Below are 23833 nucleotides of genomic sequence, written 5' to 3'. Positions count from 1 at the left end.
TGCTAGCTGTGGGTGTAGAGGGGGTACCCCTGCCCCAAGTCTACTAGCCAGCTTGCAAAGAGAGTCTGTTTGGGGGCAGTGCAGTGCATTTGTCTGTGCAAATGCCTGGGATTTTTAAGCCAGGGCATGCTTCTTTGAGCCTTTGGTTTGAGAGGGTGCTCGTGTCCTGCCCAAGTTCCTGGAAGGAAGGAGAATTGTTCAAACTGGAAGTGAGCTGAAGCAAGGAGCTCTGGCCAGAGAAGCTGCAGAGCATCTTCCTTGGAGCTTGATGTCTGATCTGAATGCATTTGGAGTTCACTGTACCATGTATTTCTCCCTATAGTAAATATTGTATTGGATCTATAAGACTCTGGGGAATAGTTTTCTCATTCTGATGGAGTTGTGCCATCCACAATACTAGATATTAAATAATGTTTCACATTGTATCCTTTGCATCCCTGGAATAAAATACAATGGATGCTCAAATTGCTGCTGAAAACTACCCAGGCTTTTCTTCCATTTCTGTTCCTCTGTTTTCAGCTGGTTTAAATCTTGAGAACATCTCAGCATAGCTAAAAATGAAAGCTTTTGGCAGCTGAAAAGCCATAATTCATTGAAAGAAAGGGAGTGAATATGATGGTAGGGAGCCTGGCTGACCAGGCGCTTGCAGCTTGGGCTGGATTGGGTTAGCTGCTCAGCTGTCTTAAAAAAATGAACCTTTAGAAGAACTGTCAGGGATCATTCCTGTCTTCTCTGACTCCTGTGAGGCTGGAAAGAGCAAAAAACCAGGGTTGTTTGTTTTTGAGGGGGGCGTTGTTTTGAGTTTTCATTTGTTTTTTGAATTCTACTGAGTTTGCTTCTGATACAGACAGAAGTGGGAAATGCCCTAGGGAATAAATTGATTGGTAAGTTCATATTTTTATTTCACACTAAAAATTCTGGGCACGGATGTGTGATGCTTCTGTTCTCATGCAGACTAATTTTCATTCACTAACATTTGCAAACTCAGGCAGTTTCTCAGCTGTTGCCAAATGCTATTGGCAATTCCCATTGTGAGGAAATTTCTCCAGGTAGGTCTTCAAATTTTTTTCCCAGCATGGCATTGGGTAATATTTACTATCTCTGATACCTTTTGAATATTGTATGCCTTTTCTATATCCATGGACAGCCACCTGCATTTCCTTTGAAATATGTTTTTTTTTTCCTGCCTGATATTGAGGAGTGGGCTGTTTTGTACCACGATTGTGGCTGAAAGTAAAATGGGGCAAAGTGGCTTGGTCCATTGTGGCAGCCTGATCAACAGCAGGATATTTGTCCCATGACAAGGAGTTGTTTTCCTATACGGAAACAGTCTCAGCTGCGTCTTAATTACAATACCACCTATACATCTACCAAGGTACTTCAGGCCTTCCTTTGGAGACATCTTTTAAACAAATTAAGTCATTTGATGGTGACCAGACATTGTCTTGAATTTCTGCTTTGGATGGCAGCCAGTTCCAGGCAGCAGATGAGAGCAGGCCTTTTGTAAACCTGTCTTAATAACAGGGCTTTTCCCTGCCCCCCCATCCCACAGGTAAAAGCTGCCGTAGCAAGAGTAGACTTTGACCAAGTATTGTGTTGTTTTTCTTTTCCTCTGTAGCAGAAAAACAGGGTAACACTGGTTTAGTTCAGAGCTGTCCAGAGAAGTGTTAGGTACCTGCAGTGCAAAGGTCTTTTTCTCTGAAATACTCTAATAATCAGGATGGCCTTTCTGCTTTCCATGAGGAATCATTTTTTATTGTAGATCAAATTGAAGCACAGTTTTCTACTGTGAAGAAGCGTACAGCAGGAATCCGTTGCCAAAAACCTCCTAAAAAAAGTCACAAATGTCTTCAACAATATTTTTTAGACCTCTGGGAAAAAATTTACATCGGAAAGCCAGATTGTGGGTCTTTGCATACATGAGTTACCCCTTTCACAGTTTGGTACCCCTTTAGGAAAGCTACAGTGAATGTTGGGTAGAATAAAATGGTCAATCAATGCCACGCAGTAAGGTGGAAACCCTTGGGACTCAGAGCAGCAGGTTTGGGCGCTTATATGAGATACAGAACAGATGCATTTTGGTATAGCATTTTGGTATTTGGCTTTTTGACTTAAAACTCCATTTGCAACTGTCCTACTTTTTTCAAGAAGTCATAGCAAACGGGCATTCACAGAAATGCTGGTAAAAGTAATAGTAGTAATAGTGGCGGGTACTTTCTCAGTCATCACAGATACATGGCTCCCATAAGGAAGTTTATGCTCTGTTGAGAAAGCGCAAGCTGCTGTGGAGGAAGACAATTTCTAGTCTTTCAAAGCCTGAATTGTCAATCTAAAAGGGTGACTGATACGTTGTACTATTATCAGCTCGTTTTAGCAGAATCTCTCTTTAGTAGGGAAATACTTGCAGACATAAAAATGTGGTGAAAGTCACAAGAAGACAACTTTTTAGCCTGTTGAAGCTACAGCTAAATTTTAAGAGAGATGCATTCATTTAGGAATTGGAGCAGCTTGCCTGACCAGAATTTTGGAGATGTGCTGTCTGATCTATCTGGAAACGTCATAATCCTTAATCAACAGCACTGTCTTGGAAACATTTGTATTCTGTAGTTTCAGCTGTTCGTTCTAACTTGTAAAGAGTTTCCTGAGGTTTGGCTCGATACACCTCTGAGATGGTTTTTGATTCATGCTCTTGTTGCTTCCCATTTGGGATCAAATGACAGACTTCACGTGACAGCCTATAGACTTGTGTATTTGAGATCTGGACAGAGGGCTTCAATCCTGGGATTTGCTTCTTTCGTGTTACAGAAGCTCTGCAGAGTATATTGCAAATCCTATTTATTCATTCATGCATTTAATGAGATGAAGTGTGATTTGAAGGGGGCTTGCTTCCTAAAGATCGGGTGGTTTCTTAGTTTTCATTGTGCAGCCTTGGATTTTTTTTTTTTTTAACGCTATAATTTTACAAATTTTTTAACATCTTAGACAAATGCGTTGCATAAACTGAAAGTATAAACTGTTCAGTGTGTCATCATCAACTTTGGAAATAGGAGCAAAGATTAAGAGACTGCTAGACTAGAGAACTGTTATCTTTTTAACCATTCCCTCTTATCTGTTTTCCAGAGAGCAGATTTGACCTCCGATAAAGATTTATACCTTGACAACAGCTCTGTTGAAGAAGCATCAGGCGTCTATCCAATTGATGATGATGATTATTCTTCTGGGTCAGGTTCAGGTGAGACAACATGTCACAATTTGATTTTAAAAAGTGTAAGAACTAATGCAACTATTTGAGGAAAAGCTGTGTAATTTTCCTTTATAAGCTGGAGATACTTTCAGTGAGTATCATGAGTGCTTGGTGCTCTATTTACAGAGCACTGAGCAGCCCTGCGGGCTGAGTTTTAAATATTAACTTTCTGCTCTTTTCTCTTACTCCTTAGTTGCATCATTTCACTGTGTTATTTTCTCTCTGCTCTCTCTCTCCTTTCCCTCTGGTTTCTGTGTAGATCTCTCTGGAGTTTAGAAATAAGGATTAGAGAAGGCTTAGTTCTCCCATGGCATAACACTAATTTAGCAGTCTGTAAGAAAACTGAGCAGCAGCAATCTTGTTTCCTCTTACATGCGTTCAGGTTCACGTAAACATGATGTCCATTCCTTTTTTGTTGTTCTTTTAAATTTAGAAGTCTAGATACTGCCAAACACATGACAGTTTTTCTGAGTTAATTACATCCATATATTGAATAAAGAAATTATTAAACATAACATACTGAATTCTCAGACTTAAACACCCATTAGAGGCATGTAGCCAGCTCATAATTTTTCAAAAAACTGTCAGTGAAACCTCATTAATAATTTCTCTTAGAAAGCCTCTTTGTGAAGTATCTTCTACACTAGCTGGGAGGCCCCAGCTGTTAAAAGTTAAGTGTAGGATTTTATGGTGGTTCTGGAAGAGAAATTTCCTTATTGTTGTATTTGCTGAGCTGTTGTGGAAATACCATTTATTTTCCAAGTGTGTTACTTGTTTGTTTGTTACTGCACTTTTTGTAATCTGTCTTCTGATGTTTATACATACTTGTGGATTTTTAAAGGATGAGCCCTTCTTGTAGCACCTCATCTTTGTTACCTTGTAAGCCACAGCTGAAATTTTTCTGATGGATTTTTGTTTTTCCTTTCTTTTGGTGATTCAAAGATATGTTAAAATGAAGTCTGCAGAGGTCTGACTGTGCTGCCAGGCAAATCCAGGCCCACAGTCATGGGCACCTGAGTGATACCTTGCATTTTGGGAGTCTTCCATAGGGGCAATTAGACGTTGCAGCGTGATCAGAGGCTTAATTGGACCTCCTTGCTGTAGACTTCTTTGAGGGGAAGTTTGACATTTCATTTGAAAAAAGAAATTAAGAAGTCAGTGATTTCATCCAATTCCCAGGACCGTCTAAGGAAAATTCTGCTCTCCAAGAAAACGGCCCTTTCAGTCAGCGTCCTATTCTGTTTCTTTCCTACAAGAAAACAGGAGAAGTCTCATTGTAGACTGAGACTAGCTGGATGCCCCTCCAGAGAGCTCGTGTGACAGTACCAAAATCTAATACTTTGAACAAAGGAAGAACTCTAAGTTCTGAGCAACCAGTTTTATTCACTTAGGAAAAAATCTCAAGAGTGAAGCAAATTAGCATCCCTTCCACCCTGCTCATCCTGTACTTACTGCTACCTCCATTTTATGAAGTAGAAAGTGTCCTGCAGAAGTACCAATGATCATTTTTCCTCATATTATGTTGAACGTGTCTCTCTTTACTTGATACTCAGTGATGTAGTGTTTCTAGCAGGAAGAGCCTTCCCACTCAAGAGTGGTTTTCTTGCTATGTAATTCCACTCCAAGCAAACGGATCCAAGATGACAACATGCTGACTCCTTTCCTTGGTATGAAAATTGTTAGCTGCCACCAGGCCTTTGGAGATAAACAGGAATTGTCAGCAGCACCATTAATGCCCTTGCAGGTCCTCAAGCAGCATTAACATGGACAAATGTCATTGTAAGCATGACACATTTCAAACTAGAAATTGGCTGAGGGTTTTTTGTAAGGAGAAAACAAGGTGATGGTGTTCTGCTGGTTTTTTTCTTTCCTTTCATAGCCTCTTTAGTCTTCAGGTACATTCAGCTACTGTTTTGCATTTGCCCAAGTGTTCAGTCCAAATCCATTGGTCAGCAGTTTGCGAAGGAGCCATGCCTGCTTCCTGATTGTCTTGTATCAACAGCAGAAAGTCCATACTGAATTCATTAGTCCATTGTTTCCTTCTTGCAGTCTCCATCTCTGAGGAGATGCCTCAGTCTGTCATCACTTGTTTTAGTGTTGGTGTTTGTATATAGCATAATAATAAAAGAGTAAAAATAGTTTTTCTGCCTATGTACAACTTGAAATGCTTTTATAACTACTGTTATTTTTTCCTCTGGCACAAAAGATCTTAACTGAGCCTTGGTCTAACAGGTACCTGGAAGTAGCTGCTAAGCAGCATGACTACCCTTATGTTAAGGAAAGGTACCATCTCTATCAGATTTAGCTACAAGTTCTTTGGAAAACTATCTGTCTGGTTCTTGTGTCTTCTGTTAAGTTACTCATGGTAGACAAGTCTCTGCAATATATATATATGTATCAGAATCTCATGCAAATTTTTCCTTCCCCTTCTTCTCTTCCCCAACCTAATATTTTTCAGTCAATAGCAGCTTGAGTTGACAAGGTTAGCTCAGGATGAACTAGGTCTAGACTGACGTTGTGACTGGGGACTGTTCTTGGAGGAAAGTTATGGTGGTGGGGTTGGAGCTTCTTTAAGATACACAAGAGCATATCTGCTTTGGCTCTTGACCTAACGGGAAGCCAAAGATACGGTCCAAGGCCAGAAGGCAGTGTAGGAGTGCAGTGGCAGGGTGGCGTGGGGCTGGGTGACGGGTGGCAGCTGGGCCGGGGGCCGTGGTTCTGGGGGTGGAGGCGCGGGCGCTCTCCCGGGTGCTGAACAGGATCTGGCATGGGGGCCATGGCCGACGCTGGGCGCTCCTGGCCCCGGTGGCACTGTGCCCGGCAGGCACTCCAGGTGGGGCGACCCAACCTTTCCTGGTGTGCTTCCCCTCCTGTGGTGCAGGCAACACAGCAAGTATTCATTTCCCATTTCCTGAGGTTCCACTCATAAGTGCCTTTCAGATTGGCTTGGGGCAAGAGCTTCTTCTGTCCACGTGTTACACCAGCCCCAAGCATGCTTCATGACATTTCCTGTCTGGTTCTCCAGGTCCTTTAACATAAAAACCTCCTGTGATACTGTTTGAAAGTGTGCTTTTGTTGTGCTGGACAGAATCTTATATTTCAGTATAGTTAGGACTCTTCCTTTTATTCTTTCTTCAAATTTTGTTGGGTTTTTTTCCCCTCCTCAGGTGAGAATTATCAGAGACACAACATCCTTGTGCTGTCTCCATTTATTTAAGCTGCAGTTCCCTGATAGGGCACTAGTATTATGTTTACAGTGTCATCTCTGGTTGCCTGTGCTAGGCAACATAGTTATATGTTAATCAACAGAGTGTTTATGTTGATTAAGGGTTGCACTGGGGACTTTTCAAGTGAATGGGGGTGAGATAAGTCAGCTAAAATTGTGTCATTCTGGTATGTGTCACACTGATGGTAGAGATGGAAGGTGTGAAAGAGATGGTGGGTATGTGTGTGCCCACCTTATGACAAGTTTGCTTGTGCTGGTAGTACTCCTAGAGTGCAATGTGCAACAGCAAACAAACACAATGCCAAAAGATCGGGTAAAATGACTGGATTTGTTTGGTAGGAAGAGTTAATCACTGCCTGCTTTGCAAGTAAGAGTGCTAACTACCGTGGGCTTTTTGTAGTGTACAATAATTTAAGCTGGCAGTCTTGATTTCCTGACAAGTTTCCTCAAGCACCAAGAGTGTGAAAGAGCATTTGCATTCCCATCATCCAAGGAGCAGCTAATAGACACATCACTGAGGGCTATGTTATATATTTCCAATACTACAGCACAATTTAGAGCTATTTTGACCACTATGAAGATAGCAGTTGGGCATCCTGAAGAAGTTGTAGTGGATAAAAGATGGTGTGTGATGGTCAAGAGCTCTCAACTCTTTACCACAGAGATGGCTATGGGTTTAATTACTGCATGGTTTTTGTGGTGCCCTCACTAAGAGGGCAGTATCTATTTGTAGCAGGACTCAAGGCAGTTCATACCCAGCACCATCACCCAAGCTGGCCAAATCCAGAAACCTTCTAAAGAGACAGTGATATTTTCAAGAGGAATAAGTAAGCTCTCGTACACCAACCATTTCACAGTATTCCTCTTAACAATCTAGTTGGAAGTTATGCTTATGACACTCTGTAGGTTTTTTCTTTCCAATCCCATTTGGATTCAGGAAGGGATGTGGTTTTCTTTTTTTTTTTTTTTTTCAACCTTTTAGGGAATGTGATACTATGTAAAATGCTATTTCTATGTTCTGGATAGCATTAGGGAGGTTTTTTTGATCCCTCAGTCCTATTTACGGTTAATTCTGAGAATACTACTGTCTGTTTAGCAAGGGAAATGCTTTCCCCTTGTTTAGACCTACTCCATGCCAAGCAGAGACCTGTCTAGATAAAGCTAATTAGAAAGCAGGAACCATGGGGATGTGTCTGAGCTGGTACCTGAGTCAGGCGTAAACGATAGGTGTTTTGGGGATTGTCAGGACTCCCCTGAGGCTGTACAGAAGAGGAGTTGAGTACCTTTGGTGCAAATCTAGCAGCTAGTCCAGGAGTTAGATTAGTCACCCATTTGTTAAGAGACTGGAGATCTGCATCCTCCGTAGCCAGAAAGATTCAGACCTGTAACGCTCACCATTTTATCTGGCAGACACAACTATTGCCTGAAGTGAAGATGGCATTTAAGGATTTGGAGGAGCAGTTGTGATTAAATAGGACTTATCATTTCATTAAAAAAAAAAAAGAAAATAAAGTTCTGTACTCTCAGAGTGTGTTTTTATCCAATCTCTAATCTGATAATCAATTTTAATTTCCTTGACTGTGAAAGTCTTGTGTAATTTGGAGGAACTTTGGAAGGTAAAGCAGGCTGAGCTATCCATCGGGCCCTTATTTCTCAAAGAAAACTCTTGAGGCAAAGCCAGAAAAATTTTCCTGTTGGATGCCTTTCCTCACCTCTGTTTTGAAGCAGGATGTTGTTTTTTTGATCTTTGAGTAGCATTTCAGGAAAATATCTGATTCTTGTTGTGAGGTCTTTATTCCAGAGGTTGCACTGTAATTTCGGTATCTCTGAATGTTTTTCCAGTATTATTCTGTGCAGGTAGCTTTAATGTAGTACTTTTTTTAATGATTCCAAATTTTCTTTTCTACAGTACAGAAGTCGTTTTAGTTATTGTCTCATTAACACCCTTCCTTCCAATGCCAAATGTATATAAGTCTTGATCATGAGTGCAAAACTTTGCTATTGCACTCGGATTTTCAGCCTGCTTTCTTTCTCTACAAAAATAAGATTAAAAGTCAGTTTGGAATGAGAGTCATACTATTCTGTTGTAAGAGGATATATTTTTATTTGTTAGGAATTACTCTTATGCATATTTGCTGGATTTATTACCCAATAGTTATTTGGGTAACCGGTGTCTGTAATGAGCAGAACACATTGAGATTCCTAAGGAGTGGTCCAAGAAGAGGATTCTTTTCCTCTTTCAGGTCTTGCAATAATTGAGTCTCTTGTCTGTGTCGTCTTCCTTCCAGTACCACTAAAGGATATTTATTAGATGTGTCCATTATCTTATTCTAAAGAAGCCTTCATACTCCAGCAGGGCTTTGAATATGGAGGAAATTAAATTTAAGGTCATCTTTAGGGAGTTTTCTGTCCTCTTTATTTCAAAAGAAAAGGGCTTCTGAATTATGTGGAGTTTAAAAATGTGCATTCCTAGTGACTGGAACATAAAGTAATAGCAGTCTTCCTGTAGATAGAAACTACTTGGTTTTTTAGATTTATGGGTTTAACAGATTTGCTGTAGTGGAGAGATTTTGTTGTTGAAGCAGTGTGTTACCGGGAAAAACTGTTCAGTTCATGTAGTTTAAGTCAAGTCAGGATCAAAGAAGTTTTTTGATTATTTATGATATGTAATTAACTGGCACTGATTGAACTATAGTTTTGGGCTCAATATCAGCAATACAATAGATAACCACAACATGAGCCACTTACAAAATGGTAATATGCAACTACAAATTTCCAGGCCCCGTTCTCTGATTCCAACACGTGCCACACACACATGTAGACTTGTGTGCACACACGCACATCCCTCTCACAGGCCGTGGGGTGTGCAAGTCCCCCTCATCTGGGTGTGCAGGACCCCCTGCCCACACCCCCCCGCTGTGGGAGATGTGGGTGCCCCCAGCCCCCTGTGATCCCGGAGCCCCACCACCTCCTGCCACGCCTGGGAGGTGACCCTGTGTCCCCAGGGTGCAGGTCCCAGGGGTGTCCCTGTGGAGAGCTGGAGGTGGCTGCTGGGGGCACCCACGGGGTGGGGATTGGTGCTGCCAAGCCCCGGCAGAGCCCCCAGTGTCACGGGCCACATCAGACAGGGTCACACCAGCCCTGACGGCTGCTGCTTCCACTCCAGGGTCTCTCCCCCGTTACAAGTGTTCATGCTTTTTTCATACTTCTTTTCAGGCTGGTTCCTTCTGTTTCAAAAATATCATGGTAATTTCCTGGTTACTGCTTAATCCAGCTAATGTCTCCCTTTCCTCTGTCATGGGATTACTTGGGGCAAATATCCCCCTGGCAGTTTGCGGCACTCTGTTTGCACTTGTCTCTTTATCATAGCAGGCATTGTCATCTAGGCCATTTGCCTAGGGTGGGCTGTGCAAGCACCCCTACCTCGGTGTCATAATAAAACATGTAATTGGTCTGGAAGAATTTCACAGGTCAATGAAATGTCAGCTTTTTCGTCTCTAGGTGCTGAAGAAGATGAGGATAGTGCAGTGACGACAACATCCAGAACACTTCCAAAGTTACCGACAACTAGTGATGCATCTAGGGCTGAGACCACCACGGTGAAAATGCAAACCAAGGTGCCTGCACAAACAAAGGTGCGTGGCTGGAGAGCAACACCATTTACAATGGTTCCGCTGCACCCCATTGGTAGCTTGATGTTAACTTTGATTTATATGGATTAAAAAGCCTCCACAAACTTTACTTAATGCTGCTGCAGCCTGTTATATGAATACAGAGCTGCTCAGTTTCACTCCTACTAGAAAGTCTGCGTAGGGACGTCTGGATTTCACATGAAAGAAAAGAGAGATGCAAAAAAGAATATCTCATGAGCCACAAGACAGTTTCTCATGATACCTTTGAGTCCGAGCTGTACCTTTTTTGCATCTCTCAAAGAGTTATTAAAAAATTCTACATGAAACTTCCCTTCTCAAAGGAGAATGTTGTGTGGTTTGGCTGTAGTTTGAACACATGCCAAGTTGCATTTACTATTTCAGTATTTCCTTCTACCACCATAGGTAATATTGTCTAAGTTACCCTCAAAGGCATTGTGAATATAACAAACCTGACATGTTAATTTCAGAATTGTTATTTCATTCAGAGGCCATTATTCTGATAAACACAGGCAATATTTAGCAGCCGTTTGCTAAATACACTTTGAGGAGTTTTAAACGTGTGGATAGTGTTTTTCATTCTGACATTGTGACAACAAATAGATCCAGTTACAATGTCTAGCATGGCTTTCTGCAGTCAAAAAGCTCCCCACGTGTTGTGTTTGTGGGTATTGTGGAGTATGCGCGTGGAGCCACAGCTTCGTGGCTGCCTGTGATGGGCAGTGACTGTGCCGACTTGCGGTGCGCCCTGTCTGTAAGCGATGCTCTGTTTTCCTTTTTGTGCCACAGTCACCTGAAGAAATCGATAAAGAGGAAAGGCCCGAGACGGATGCCAAGAAAAAGAGTGATGAGCCAGGGGATGACACCGACGTGTTCACTGAGAAGCATTCAGAAAACCTCTTCCAGAGAACAGAAGTTCTGGCAGGTGAGGCGTCGTTTGCTAAGGTCCATCTTGCCAGAAATACCACAGAAAACAGAGGGGATCCATATCAAATAATGCCACCTCAACGTTTGTGTTTTCTTCATAGATTCTTAAACACATTCATGAGGGTAGCCACTGGTTGATTTGATGAGAATGAGATGGGCATCTTCTGGCGCTATTTAATAGTGAAGTCTTACTAATTGATTTGATGCCTGCAAGTTAAATACTGCCTGCTGAATATCTGGAGCTTGCACAGCTCAGAAAGGGAGTGGCAATTTGGATTGATGCTTGCGGTGCAGAAATGTATTTCTCACCCACAATCCCGAGAGCACATGGCTGTCTGGTCTGTCTGGTGCAGATGGACACTGCCTGGGAGGAGCTCACAGCGGGGGTGGATGGAGAGGGATGGACGGGTGGATGGAGAGGGATGGATGAGTGCTCTCCTTAGGACAGAGAGGGTCTGTTTCCATGCATAACCCAGGGAGGCACAGGCTGGCCACCGCTGTTTTCGTGTGGCTTTCCTACGTGTGAGGTTTTTTTGGCATAAGAACAGTGTTTACAGGTGTACTTTTCCCCTGTGTCCTCAGAGGGGGTGTTGGGAGCCATGAAGGTCACACAGTTTGGGACCACATCTTCCTCTGAGCACCAAAATGTGAAATAGCCTTAATATCTACATCAGTGGGAGGATGTGGGTTTGCTCTTGGAGTTTAGTTGGAGTTGATACTTTTCTATACACTCGCAAGTGCACGATGAATGTAATGCCTCTGTTCCTACAGCTCCATCAAATGTCCTCTCCTATTACTCATCAATAGGAAATTCATTTCAGTCTAGAGTCAGATGGAGAAAAGGGAAAACCCATTTCTTAGTTAGTGTAACAAAATAGTTCTTTTAAGGCTGAAAATGTTAACTGTTGAAAAATGAGTTTGAAAGAAAATTAAATGTTATTATAAATGAAGACAACTTTATGCTCTGGCAGTATGGGTGGCTTTCTTAATTGAGGTTTTGGAAAATTTTTAATAACTTTTTTAGAACTGTGCGTTGTTGGATCACTCACTTGTAGGTGGAATGTCCTTTTAAATGATTGCCTTCATAAACACAAACAAGCTTTCTGAGAATATATTTCAGGATACTAATAGTCAAGAGAGTTGCATAATGGGAGCCCTTTTCTGTAAATCGAAAGTAATGGCAAACTCATTGTGTGAGATGAAAAAGAAACATGGTGCTAAACTAGTTTTTCCAGCATATTGTGAATGTCTGTTTCTTTGCTTACAGCTGTTATTGCTGGCGGAGTTATCGGTTTTCTTTTCGCAATCTTCCTTATCCTGCTGCTGGTATACCGCATGAGAAAGAAGGATGAAGGCAGTTATGACCTTGGTGAACGTAAACCATCCTGTGCTGCCTATCAAAAGGCACCTACTAAGGAGTTTTATGCATAAAATTCCTATTTAGTGTCTCTATTTATGAGATCACTGAACTTTTTTAAATAAAGCTTTTGCATAGAATAATGAAGATCTTTTTTTTTTTTTTTTTCATTAAAGAGCCATTACGGCACCTTTATGATAAAATCCCATTGTATTTAAAACTTTTCATGTATTCCTTTAAAAATGTAAAATTAAAACTTAACATTTGCAGTGTTCTGTGAATAACAGTGGCAAAGCATTATTTTATAAAACCATTGATGTTCACTGAATCATTTTTAAAACTTTATGCATAAATATAAAATAATGAAAATGATTGTTTTATCCTATGGTTCAATGAAAGTTGTTTAATTTTTGTCAGCATGTCTCAGATTGATCTTACAAGTTAGTTTTTATTTCATTAATTTATCTGTTTCCAAAAAATGCCTTTTTGTAGTTGTCATGGTGCAATTTGTCTTCAGATAATTCAGATAACAGTAACTTTTAGTGTAAATGTAATTTTTCAGCTATGTAAACTTTAACCTCCACTTTGTATAAATTTACGTGTCAGAATATCAATTTTACACTTTGCATTGTTTCTCAGCGTACCTGTAGCTTCAGTGAGATTTGTAACAGCAAATTAATGTGTAAAATTGGATTATTACTACAAACTGTGTAGTCGTATTCTTACTAAACAAATCTCCTGTAAGGAAGATTTGGAGTAAGCTACTGACAAACCTAAGCAAACCCAAAGACTCTAACAGTATTTTGAGAAGTTGCTGCAGATTTCTATGGCCACTGTATTTGTTAATTATTTGCAATTTGAAGGTACAAGTAGGGGTTTAAATTTTTGTTCTTTAAAAATGCATTTAAGTTGTAAACGTCTTTTAAAGCCTTTGAAGTGCCTATGATTATATGTAACTCGTCGCAGACTGGTGTTAATGAGTATATAACAGTAAAAGAAAATGTTGGTATTTTATAAGCACAGACAATTCTAATGGTAACTTTTGTAGTCTTACATGGATAGACATAATTGTAATTTGGGAACATAAACACTACTGAATAAATCATGTGGCCTAATACTGAGAATTTCATTGTGATATACTTTTATACGTTTTTCATTTTATGTCTACTCGCTTATGTTTTAATGTCACAGAGTACATCTAGTAGATCTTAAAAATCTAGACCAAAAAAAAAAAGGCTGTTGATCAGGCTGATCCTCGGACCAGATTTATTGCTGAGAAAAGTGGGAATGTTTAAGTCTTGCATCTGGTGTATGAGTTATGAGTCATTCGACCTTTGCATTATATTTAATGGCAGTATTGACGCAGACCTGTTCTTCCTGCAAATGTTGTTTTCCGTACTGTAAAATTCAAAGGAATACCTGGTTTCATTTATTGTGTATATCGGTTTTTTATTTGTTGTTCTGGTTTGTTTTTCCCCTGGCCTTTTGGAGAATTTGGGTTTATTCTGCTTGGACTCCAGCAGAAGAGTTGAGACAAGTGGAATATCTTCATAAGAGAAGAAAGAAATATTCCAAGTAGAAGAGAAAAGGCTCTGTTGCTTAGACTGCAGATAGGTGTTGGATAGAGGGGCACGTGGAGAAGACGATAGTCTGCCTCCTTATATTATGCTTTGTAACAGACAAATGGCTTCGTCTTCTGCTCTGTTAACCTCCTCATTTTTTATTTTTGAGATTTCCAAAATATAGGTGTTCAGGACATCAAGCTGAACTGCTTCTCAGAAATGGCAATGTGTTGTAAATAAGATCTGGTAGCTCTTCAGATAAGAGTTGCATAACTTGTATTTGTTGCTGTCCCAAGTTCAGTGGTCATTTAGGAACAAACAAACGCTATCCTGTGCTAAAATATTTAATATATTGCTTTTTAAATTACTTATACTTACTGGCAAGTTTTTCAAAGCCATACAAGTTCAACAAGTAAAAACAGGGTAAGAATTTAACAGGTATATCTTATTGTGCAATATTTAGTGAAATTCAATTAGTAAAATAACTGCTTGAAATAACTGTGCCAAGAAAAGAAAATTTCTGGCAAATGCTGTGCCACTGCTGTAAAATAAAGCATTTGTTAAAGTGCCAAAATAAAGTCTACCATGCCTAAACTAATACTTTATTTGTATAGTCTGACATCCAGTTTTTTGAAGCCCACTTTGCTTAAGGTAGTAGATCTGAATTTTCTTTAAGGGTGCAATGATTATCGCTGTAAGTATAGCTATAAATATTAAACACCAGATAAATTGTCTCCTCCTTCTTCCTAAGCAAATAGATATTAAGAAGCTGTTTTTATTTATAAACGTTAGACTCTGCCTGTCTACCTAATGCACAGGACACTTCATCCAACATAGCCATCTCTTGTAATTATGCAGGCTGCCAAATATGCTTGTCGGGGTCCTCCTGCATCTGCTTACAAGCAGAAGCAATGGTAAAGGTTCAGCTCTATTTCACCACTCGCCCTTTTTTTCCCCTGCATATCCATTATCCACTCTGTTATATGCAGAAGAAGTTTAACGCTTCAGCTATGTACACAGACTAAAGTATCGCAGTCCTCCCACCCTGCCAAACAAAAACCTGAAACTTCTTTAACATGCAGTAGGCATGATAGTAGCATTTATCATCTCGCCATCTCTTTGCCTTTCTCTTCTCAGTGCCAAACCATACTAACAGGGAAAAAGTCTAACGGAGCTATCACCTCGATTATAAACATCGGTTCAGTTTTCATCAGTCTGAAAACCAGGCTGATGCAGACACCCAGCTTCCAGCAACGCTGCTCAGAAGAAACGGGCAGCTGAATGCACGTCTCTTACGCTGAGCCTTCCTAGCACGAGTTGGTCTTTGGTTTTGCTTCCCTTTTGTTCTCCCCTTCCTGGATGTGTTTCTAGCAATACTCTGGCTGCTCGTGGATGTTGCTGGGCAGCTGGGAGTCCCGGTGCCAGGCTGGGGATGCTGCGCCACAGGCCCGCAGCTAGCAGCGGCATCTCTACCTCTGGGACGGCTTTTCCTAAAGACCCTTGGCTCTTCTCCGCTGGAGCTGCTGTAGCAGCTCTGAAATTCCTCAGCAACTTGATCCGGCGCCTCCTTGTGATTGATAGGCTCTAGTGTTTATCAAAATGCCATTTTGCTTTGATTTACTCTGGGTTATAAATGGTTCTTTCCTCTTACATTCTTTGCAAACGAAGCCTGATTCAAGTAAGGTAAAGCAAGTAAGGTAAAGCTTCTTTTATGTTAAAAGAAGTCTCTCGCCTTTCCTTTATTCGTGGAAAAATAACTTCAGAAGTTGAGTTCCTCGTTCCTCTGCTTGCCAGCTTTGAAAGTGAATTGTAGCTCATGTTTACGGGCTGCGTTGCTAGTTTTTTCTTCACTTTGAGCCCTGCACTTCACTGAAACAGGCTAAATTAAAACCAAAATTGTTCTCCTGTATCTCCTAACAAGAGAATAGCATATTTGTAACTTTGGCTAGTTGTTGCTCTTTTTTTCCTTTGGAGCTGTGTATTGAAATGATGGTGGAGTGCAGTCTTAAATGACAGATACTATTTTTAAGCAACCTACGGAATACAGGAAACTTTTGTAAGGGAAGAAGTATCCAGATAAACATTAAACAAAAACTATTGATGTGAGGGAAATGATGATAGCATGGTTAGTATTACATTCTTTGTTCAAATAAGCAAACAAGGAGAAGGGGAAAAGGAATCTGAAGGGAAAAAGATCTCTAAGGAAACTATTCTTACAGATGGAAATAATATAGCAAGTTTTTTTAAACTTGTTATCAGTTATATTTGTTACTTAGCACTTGCTTAATCAGACTGGCATAAATTCCGTTAAAGAATTTGCAATATTGTCTGTTTTTAATGAGCTTTAATATTAGTTTTGTTACATTTAAGCTCTTGCCTGTGTATGACAGAGCTCTGAACCTTGCTGTGAAAACTCCATGCTGTGAACTTTTAGAGCATTGCCTTTCCAAAACTTTCTGCAGATTGAGGAAGCGCGACTTTGCTGTACGGTTTGTCTGAGAAAAGGTACAGCAAGTATCCCCCTCCCTGGCACACTTTTTGGTCCTGGGATGGGTCGTGGCTGGAGCAGAAGAGCGGTTTTGCTAAGGAACTGGAGCGGGGAGGGGGACGCTGACATGTGCATCTCATTTCCTCCTGCCTCTTGGGCTGACCAGGCGCTGGGTTCAGCTGTGTGGGTGGGAGCGGAGGAGCCGTAACCCAACCCTGCCAGTGGAAAAGATGCTTTGCCGAGATTTCTTCCCCTGTGAAGTAAAGTAAGTTGTATATTTTTTGCTTTGAAAACAAACAAATGATAAAACTTAAGCTCAGTAGAGCTACAAATGGAAACGTGAGCTCCTGCCCTGATCGCTGTGAACCAATTTCACATGTGCATCGGATGTGCAGAGTAGCTGCTTGCGTGGGTTGAAATCTGAAAAACCCTCTGTGTGTTTGCAGTATCTGAGCTTAGTTTCTTGCGGGGATGGGGGGCGGGGGGGAGACAGGCGGGACAGGGCCCATGTGGAACTACAGACATTCATTTGGGGTGAGTGGAAAGAAGGAAGGAAGAGAAACTGTCCTGACAGCCCATGTTTTCCACTGGAAGTTACAAGGCATTTTGTTTTCTTGAGTTGTTGCCGTCACACTGAATTTGCTCTGAACACAGAGACTCTGTAGGCAGAAAAGTGGGCAGATGTTGGTGTCATACCCTGAGAGACGCTCTTGGTTGCACACAGCTTCCCAACATGTTGGAGATCCATGCTGCCTGTTGCACGTGTTGCCAGTCACAGCTTCTGCTGGCTGCTCATCCCCCGGCTTTGCAGAGGGACTGCTACAGCAAAATGGGTGGAGGATCTACAAGGTTGACCCCGGGCACCTTCTGCTAAACACAGGAGGTGCTGGGAGGGTGGCAGGAGCCAAGAATTAGGGTGCTGCATTGCACTTGGAAAGGTCTGGGTTGTCTTTTGTCCGTGGGAGGTGGGAAGAAATGGATGAGACGTGCAACCGGGGCTTTGCAGTTGAGATGTGCTGTTGCATATTGAAGCAACTTTCCATTTCTTCGCCATGCTTGGGAGATGTCAAGCTTTCACTACCCCTAACTCCTTCTATATCAAATGTGTTTATGGCGTAGTCTGCAGGGCTCTCGAGTTTTTTAATTCGCGTTGCAGCTTAAAAACCGTGCTCTAGTTGGGCTGGGGCTGCGGGCCACTATGTCTCATGGCTGAAGGTTAGGTCCAAAGAATTCCTCCAGCCTGGCAGTTTAGCCCCAGCCCAGAGTGAGAAGAAGTAGGAATGCTTGTGAAAAACTTCCAGAAAAATATTGCAAAACCTGTAATAGTTTGTTGAAAATAAACAGAGCCCAAGTTCTCTGTAGGGGGTGACTTTAATTCATTTAGATTTCTTCTGGGGCATTATGCAATTTTTTTTTTCCCATGGATCTTTTGTTGATTTGTTGAATGCAGAGGAAGCTTCTGATTTTTTTCTATTTTTAGTCCTAAAATGAACCAAGCGCTGACATATAAGGAACAATAATTCCGCCAGACAAGCTACTGGAAGCTTATCGAGTGGTGGGAAACTAAGCTCGGTGGAAGAAAAAGTTCTGTGTCCTAGTTACCCACCCACCTTGTATGGCCATACGTAGTCCGAGACTCTAAGCAAAGTTTGGTGCCCATTTTTCTGAGCTCCTGTGGTGGAACAGGAGCTTTCTCTAAACACTGCAGCTCCCCAGACGATACCAAAGAGAAATGGGAACAGACTTACTTTTTGATGTTTTTGTGTCATAACCCATAATACTAACGCTCATCTCCCTCCTACTCCCCTTTCTAAATATAGCGGCAGGGGACAAGTCAACAACCATCACGCTAAACAGTACTGAAAGAATGTAAAACAGTCCAAAGTTCAGTTTTCATCATTCATCCCTATAATTTTGGTTACCGCAGAGCTAACAGAAGAGTCTCTTGTGAAAGGATGAGAAGTGGAGCATGTGCTTCCTCTTGGACCAGCCCGCAGTGCCAGCTGAGTTAATGCTGACTGGGGGAAAAACCTCCTCTTGGGAAGGAACAGCTTCTGGGGCTGAGTCCCAGATGGCTGAGGGCACAGCTTAACTCCTGCTCAGACCAAAACGCTCGAAGGAAGGACCCTGCCTTGACCTGATGCCTCGCTGCCAGGCTAGCGGCTGTGCCACCTTCGTGCTGGTGAGGCAAGGCTTCGGGAACAGTTCTAGTAAATCTTCATTATCCGAGCTGCATCCCGTAGGAAAGCCTTCCCTGAGAATCAGTCATCTTAGATTACTGACTACAATCAAAGCATCAGCAAGAAACCTTTCTTTAAATCATCAGCTTTCACCTTGTTTTGCATGTGCTCAGCTATTTTCCTAAAGAAAATTGGTTCTCATTGGTTGGTAAACAAGACGACTTGTTAACTTGTAATTTAATTTAATCGTTACAGTAAATTTTGTACTTCTTTTTGCTCTGCAGGAATACACACTATTTACATATTTATGCCGTTACAAAGCTTAAGTTCCATTTTTATATTCTAGTTTTTCCATTCTGTTATGTTAAAAATGGTAAATAAATGTTTATTTACCAGCTGATTCAGTTTATAGCTTTTATTTGTTTCAACTTGCTTTTCAATGGAAATTGAGATTTCATTAAGAATGCATAAAATTGGCACTTCTTATAAAGTATATTAAGCACATCAGAACAAAGGTTAGCAAAAACATTTTGACTTTAAAGCATATGTAATTATTGGAAGTAACTTATTTATTAGGCAAAATCATTTTTGCTAGTTACCGAACTGAACTGAGCAATTCCAATCACAACGTCTGTTAAACCAGTAGGTCTCAATCTTTCTTCTTTTTTTCCCATAGGTTGGAAGAGTACAAGCTTTCTTGCTTTTTCAGCTTCTAAGTGGTTTTATAAAAAAAAAGCCTGAAAATAAAAAAAGAGGATTTTATACCTACAAAAGGGCTGTCAAGGAGTCTAAAGTTTTCTTTTATCATATGAAAAACTGGTTACGGGTGCTCAGCCATGTGACTTCTCCCAATTCATGGTCTGATTTTTGTAACAGCTCTGGCAGTAGAAATCATCAATTTTTCTCTGCTGTCTGTGCTTTTTATAACATACATTCAACCACTAAAAGCTAAGTGGGATTTTACTTCAGCCTTTCCTGTTGGGACTTTTAATGCAGATTCTGAAACTTCATAGACTTGTTCAGCTCTGGCTCTCCTAGGTTCTAAGAAGTACTGTACTTGGCCTTAAATAAGCAATATATTCTTTTACACAAGCTCTTGGTATATCAGCTTTTCACTTTTCACCATGTGTATCAAAGCTTTCAAACTATGATCAGACAGACCTTGCAAATTTGAGTAAGAATCATGTCATCTTCTAAAACATACCATAGAGGATCAGAAGAGAACTCCAAAACTTTAGTTAGTTTTGATAGTAACACATTGACTCTCTTGCAGAATCACTTTTTTTTGAAGTTTGAATGTTTAATGCTATATTTTCTCTGCTTGACTTGAGCAGCCTGTTCAGAGTCTTGTAGTTAAACGTAGAATGAGATATTGGTGAAGCTGGGTCTCAAAGCATGCGTTCACACACTGAGTGGGGAGTTGCATCTGTTTGCATTCAAAACCCATCACAAAATAAACCACCTCTCATTTTTGGGCCTGTTCAGATAGTAACAAGCTATTTTGGCACTCAGTTTTTGTCCATCTGTCTAGTATCTGCCGCTCCAAGAACACTGCCCTTCCGAGTACAATGGCTGGCTGAAGCATCATTACCCAGAGAAGCCACACTCCTGCGCTGCCTCCCATCTGCCTCTGTTAGATGGGTATTTTATTGGCTCATCCTGTATGAAGACAGTCTGTAACGTGCTCAACACAGTTTAACCCAGGCCCAAGCAGTGCCCAGGGAGTAACTGTGTTTTCAAGCAGGGCGGTGGGGTTGCACTGGATGTCCCTGGAACTCGGAACTCGCCATTACAGTAGATGTGTTATGGAAACAGGGCTGCTTTGGTATATGGCAGGGTAGAGGGTTCCCTTTACGTCTATATATCCAGAAATAAAAGATGTATTTTATCTGCATTTTTAAAAATATCTATGGATTTAAACTTGTTTGGGACAAATATGTGTTGAATAAGTTGGATTTTGAGTAAGTTGAACCTGGATTTTATCCTTACAAAAATATTGAGATGAATAAAGGTACCTAGCTGTAGTAGAAAGCGTTGCTGAGGGAAACTATTTATAGTTTAATTCCTTCATCATAAGCAAAGTTATTTAGAGCAGTATTTAATGTATTTTTAATGCAAATATATGATAATTGACGTTAGGCATCCAAATGCCTTTGCTTTGTAAACACAGGAGTGGAGGAGGACTCATGTATATTGGTGGACCAATTGCTACCTGAAGACTGGAGATCCATAGGACTGCACAGAGAGGGCTCCTTCACCTCTGGTTTTACATCAGGTGCCCATGCTCTGCTCTCTACCCATGGCAGCACAAGTCACACAGTTTATAAGGAGATTCAAGTGGGAACGCTTTCCACCAATGTTTAACAAAAACCTCTCCGTGGCATGGCAAAGCCATTGCCCCTGTAAGTAAGCTTGTAGTAATCTGCAGGAGAAATTACACTGCCAGGCTATGTTTTACTAGTTTTGCTGCCAGAATTTTGTGGGGTCATGAGTTGCTGACATTTTTATGTCCCTGGAGCATGTGTGTTCATTACTGCTTTTTTGAGGTGCTGCATGCCCTCACTGCAAGAGGTTGTAGCACCAGAAGGGCTGCTGCGCACTGCGTAAGGACCCTGGGCTTGCAGCTGCCGACATCGCTGCGTTCTTGGAGCATGTACACAGTGGCATTTTGCTAGTAGCTGTATGTTGGCTTGTGTTGTTCAGAGAGGAGATTTCACTTCAGTAGGAGAGGCTGAATTTTCTTGGCTTACATCAACTTAGTATGAGAATGCATAGAAACTTGGGGCAACTAATGCCGACTTCTGACAGTAAACCTGTATAGCACTGGGCAGGCCCCAGCTAAGATGTGTCCCAAGCAAGCGCGCCCTATCAACCCACTGCTGGCAGACGTTCTGCTCTCGGCTGATGCTGCTCTTGATACCTGAAAACACGAGTCTCTGACACAGCAGCAGAAAAGCTAGCAGAACTGTAGAGAAGAATAGCTGCCATGAGGTGCCTGCTGGGTTTCTTTCACAATGTCCCTACCTTTTTCTCCATTCTATGCACTATTAGGAGATATTTATTTGCTTCCAGGCTGCATAAATGGGAAGACGCACAAGTCAGGGTCAGGCTTGAACACTTCTTCCTAGGAAGAACTGAAAAACAGTGCTTCTTGGAAACTTAGGAATATTTCTTTTCAGCTCCTTTAACTGAAAAAGAAGAAGAAATAAAAGCTGAAGTTTGCATTAATTAGCAGTCCATATTTACCTGCCTACAGTGCAAAGCAACAAAGAAAAACTTTAAATGAAGAAAACACCTTCTAGTGCTACTGAAATACAATATGGACCTAGAAGAGGCTTTTGGGAGACAAAAAAATGGAAAATGCTTTGGTAAAGTAAATAAATGTCATAAAATGAAAATTAAGAGCATGCTTCTAAACAAGGGTAGCTGGTATATTGGTAATTCCTTCAGGCTGGTACAGCGTGCTCCCACTTCAAACCCCTTTTGTGTTTGGACCTGCGTTGGCAGCTTTTCAAAGGAATCTCGTACTTTCTTCCCTCACCCTCCTCACTTTGCATAGTAATTAGTATGCAAATATGCTTGTGATTTCTTCTTCTTATTTTAATACAGTCACATTTTAGAGACTTCAATAAAGTTTGGAACTCCACGGAAGCAGTCCTTGCTCCAAAAACCATACAGCGTAAATGGACTGGAAAACCAAAGCACAGCGAAATAGCGTCATCCCCATTTTGTGCAGGGAAAAGCACGGTACCAAGCGATCATCATATCAGAAAGGGATTCAGGATCCATTCAGGCAGTATCCTGTGCCTAACATCAGACTCCACCAGCTGCCTCGGGCACTGTATAACAGAAGGTGAAAAAATCCAGCAGTAAGAAGCGAGATCTGTCCTCACATTAGATTTCATTCCCCTTTCTAGGAGTTAAGATACTGGCTTACTCCCTGAAGCACCAAGTTACAATCAGATAATTCTGATTATTTTTGACATTCAGATCTATCCTTTCCTGAATACTAAGTTCTTGACTCTGACACTGTTCCTAGCAGTCTTGTAAAGATACATCGATATGGGGACCTTCAAGCACCTGAATAGTCTTAATGAGTTCAGAAGTATGCAAGATGGATCACACAGGTGATTTCTGGAGGGGGGGGCTATGATTTTGCCCAGTGTAGCTTATGAAGTCTGGAAAACTGAGCACAGGTCTCCTTATCTCCAGCCTCTCCCTGATGTACAGTTACAATCCCAAGGAGGGAAGAACAGCAATCTGAAAGTCCTGAAGCTGCAAACTAAAGGAAAACAAAACTATGCATTTAGTGCATAATGCAAAATATGAGAAAATAATGTATGAGATGGGTGTGACGGAAATACCTTTCCTGAGGCTAAGTGGGTATTGATGTGTTTCAAACCCATAAACAGATTTGTACGTGTTGCTGGCTGAAGAGGTTTGCAGGGTGGAGCTCTAGGTTTTGTTGTTACGTCTCTTTATTTGCTCCTACGTATTGCTTCTCAGGCAAGGACAACAGAAGACATGAGCAGCCTGCTCTTCTCTTCCTTGTGACCTAGGATTAATGACAGCCATGCCGAGATTTCTCCATCCTTCTGACTATTTGGGGATGGGGAGAAAAAGATGGCTTATTATCATTCATCCTTCTGATTCCTTGACTGTGGAAGGATTACTAAAGGAAGCTAATTCAGGAAAAAATAATGGGAAACCAGGTGATTTAATTGTAAAGGGAGCAAATGAAAAGAGAAGGAATTCCTCTCAGAAATCAACCCAAATCCTAAATTTGAATACTACAAGTGCAGTTTCACATGAGCTCCTTCATGCAGACCTGTCCTATGTTCTGCCTCTTGTTGGAAGCAAAAAGGAAAGCCACACATTGGTGGTTAAGTTCAAGACGTTGTGGGTGCAACAGCCAACCTCTGAGGATGGAGTATTTTCTTGCATGACCTACAGTGACACATTTAGAACTACTCAATCGCCGTGTATAATCTCTTCCCAGAGATACAGTCCCAGACGGACACTTACAGCTTATAGGGCACAATATGTAAAGAATACACAGGAGGCACAGGAAAGAGACAGGTAGATCTCTACTAAAAATTTACTTGTGTAGCATTTTTTATTTAAGCAGTTATTTCATCACCCTCAATGGAACAGGGCTCTCAAGGACTGCGGCAGTTTGAGAGAAACTAATTGTTGCAT

At 41.2% G+C, this 23833-nt stretch overlaps 1 protein-coding gene across 1 annotated transcript in view; it reads left to right on the top strand.

Moving 5' to 3' along the window:
• Nucleotides 1-13519, top strand: part of SDC2 (syndecan 2) — a 59267-nt gene extending 45748 nt beyond the window's left edge. Inside the window, exons 2-5 of the mRNA XM_082326655.1 lie at nt 3121-3232; nt 9972-10105; nt 10910-11045; nt 12315-13519. Coding sequence (XP_082182781.1) covers nt 3121-3232; nt 9972-10105; nt 10910-11045; nt 12315-12478 — 546 coding nt within the window. The 3' untranslated portion in view covers nt 12479-13519. The remainder of the gene's footprint in view (nt 1-3120; nt 3233-9971; nt 10106-10909; nt 11046-12314) is intronic.
• Nucleotides 13520-23833: the final 10314 nt, after the last annotated feature.

Source organism: Platalea leucorodia, assembly GCF_965183815.1.
Source record: "Platalea leucorodia genome assembly, chromosome: 1".
Taxonomy (NCBI): domain Eukaryota; kingdom Metazoa; phylum Chordata; class Aves; order Pelecaniformes; family Threskiornithidae; genus Platalea; species Platalea leucorodia.
This window is presented reverse-complemented; position numbering and strand designations above follow the sequence as displayed.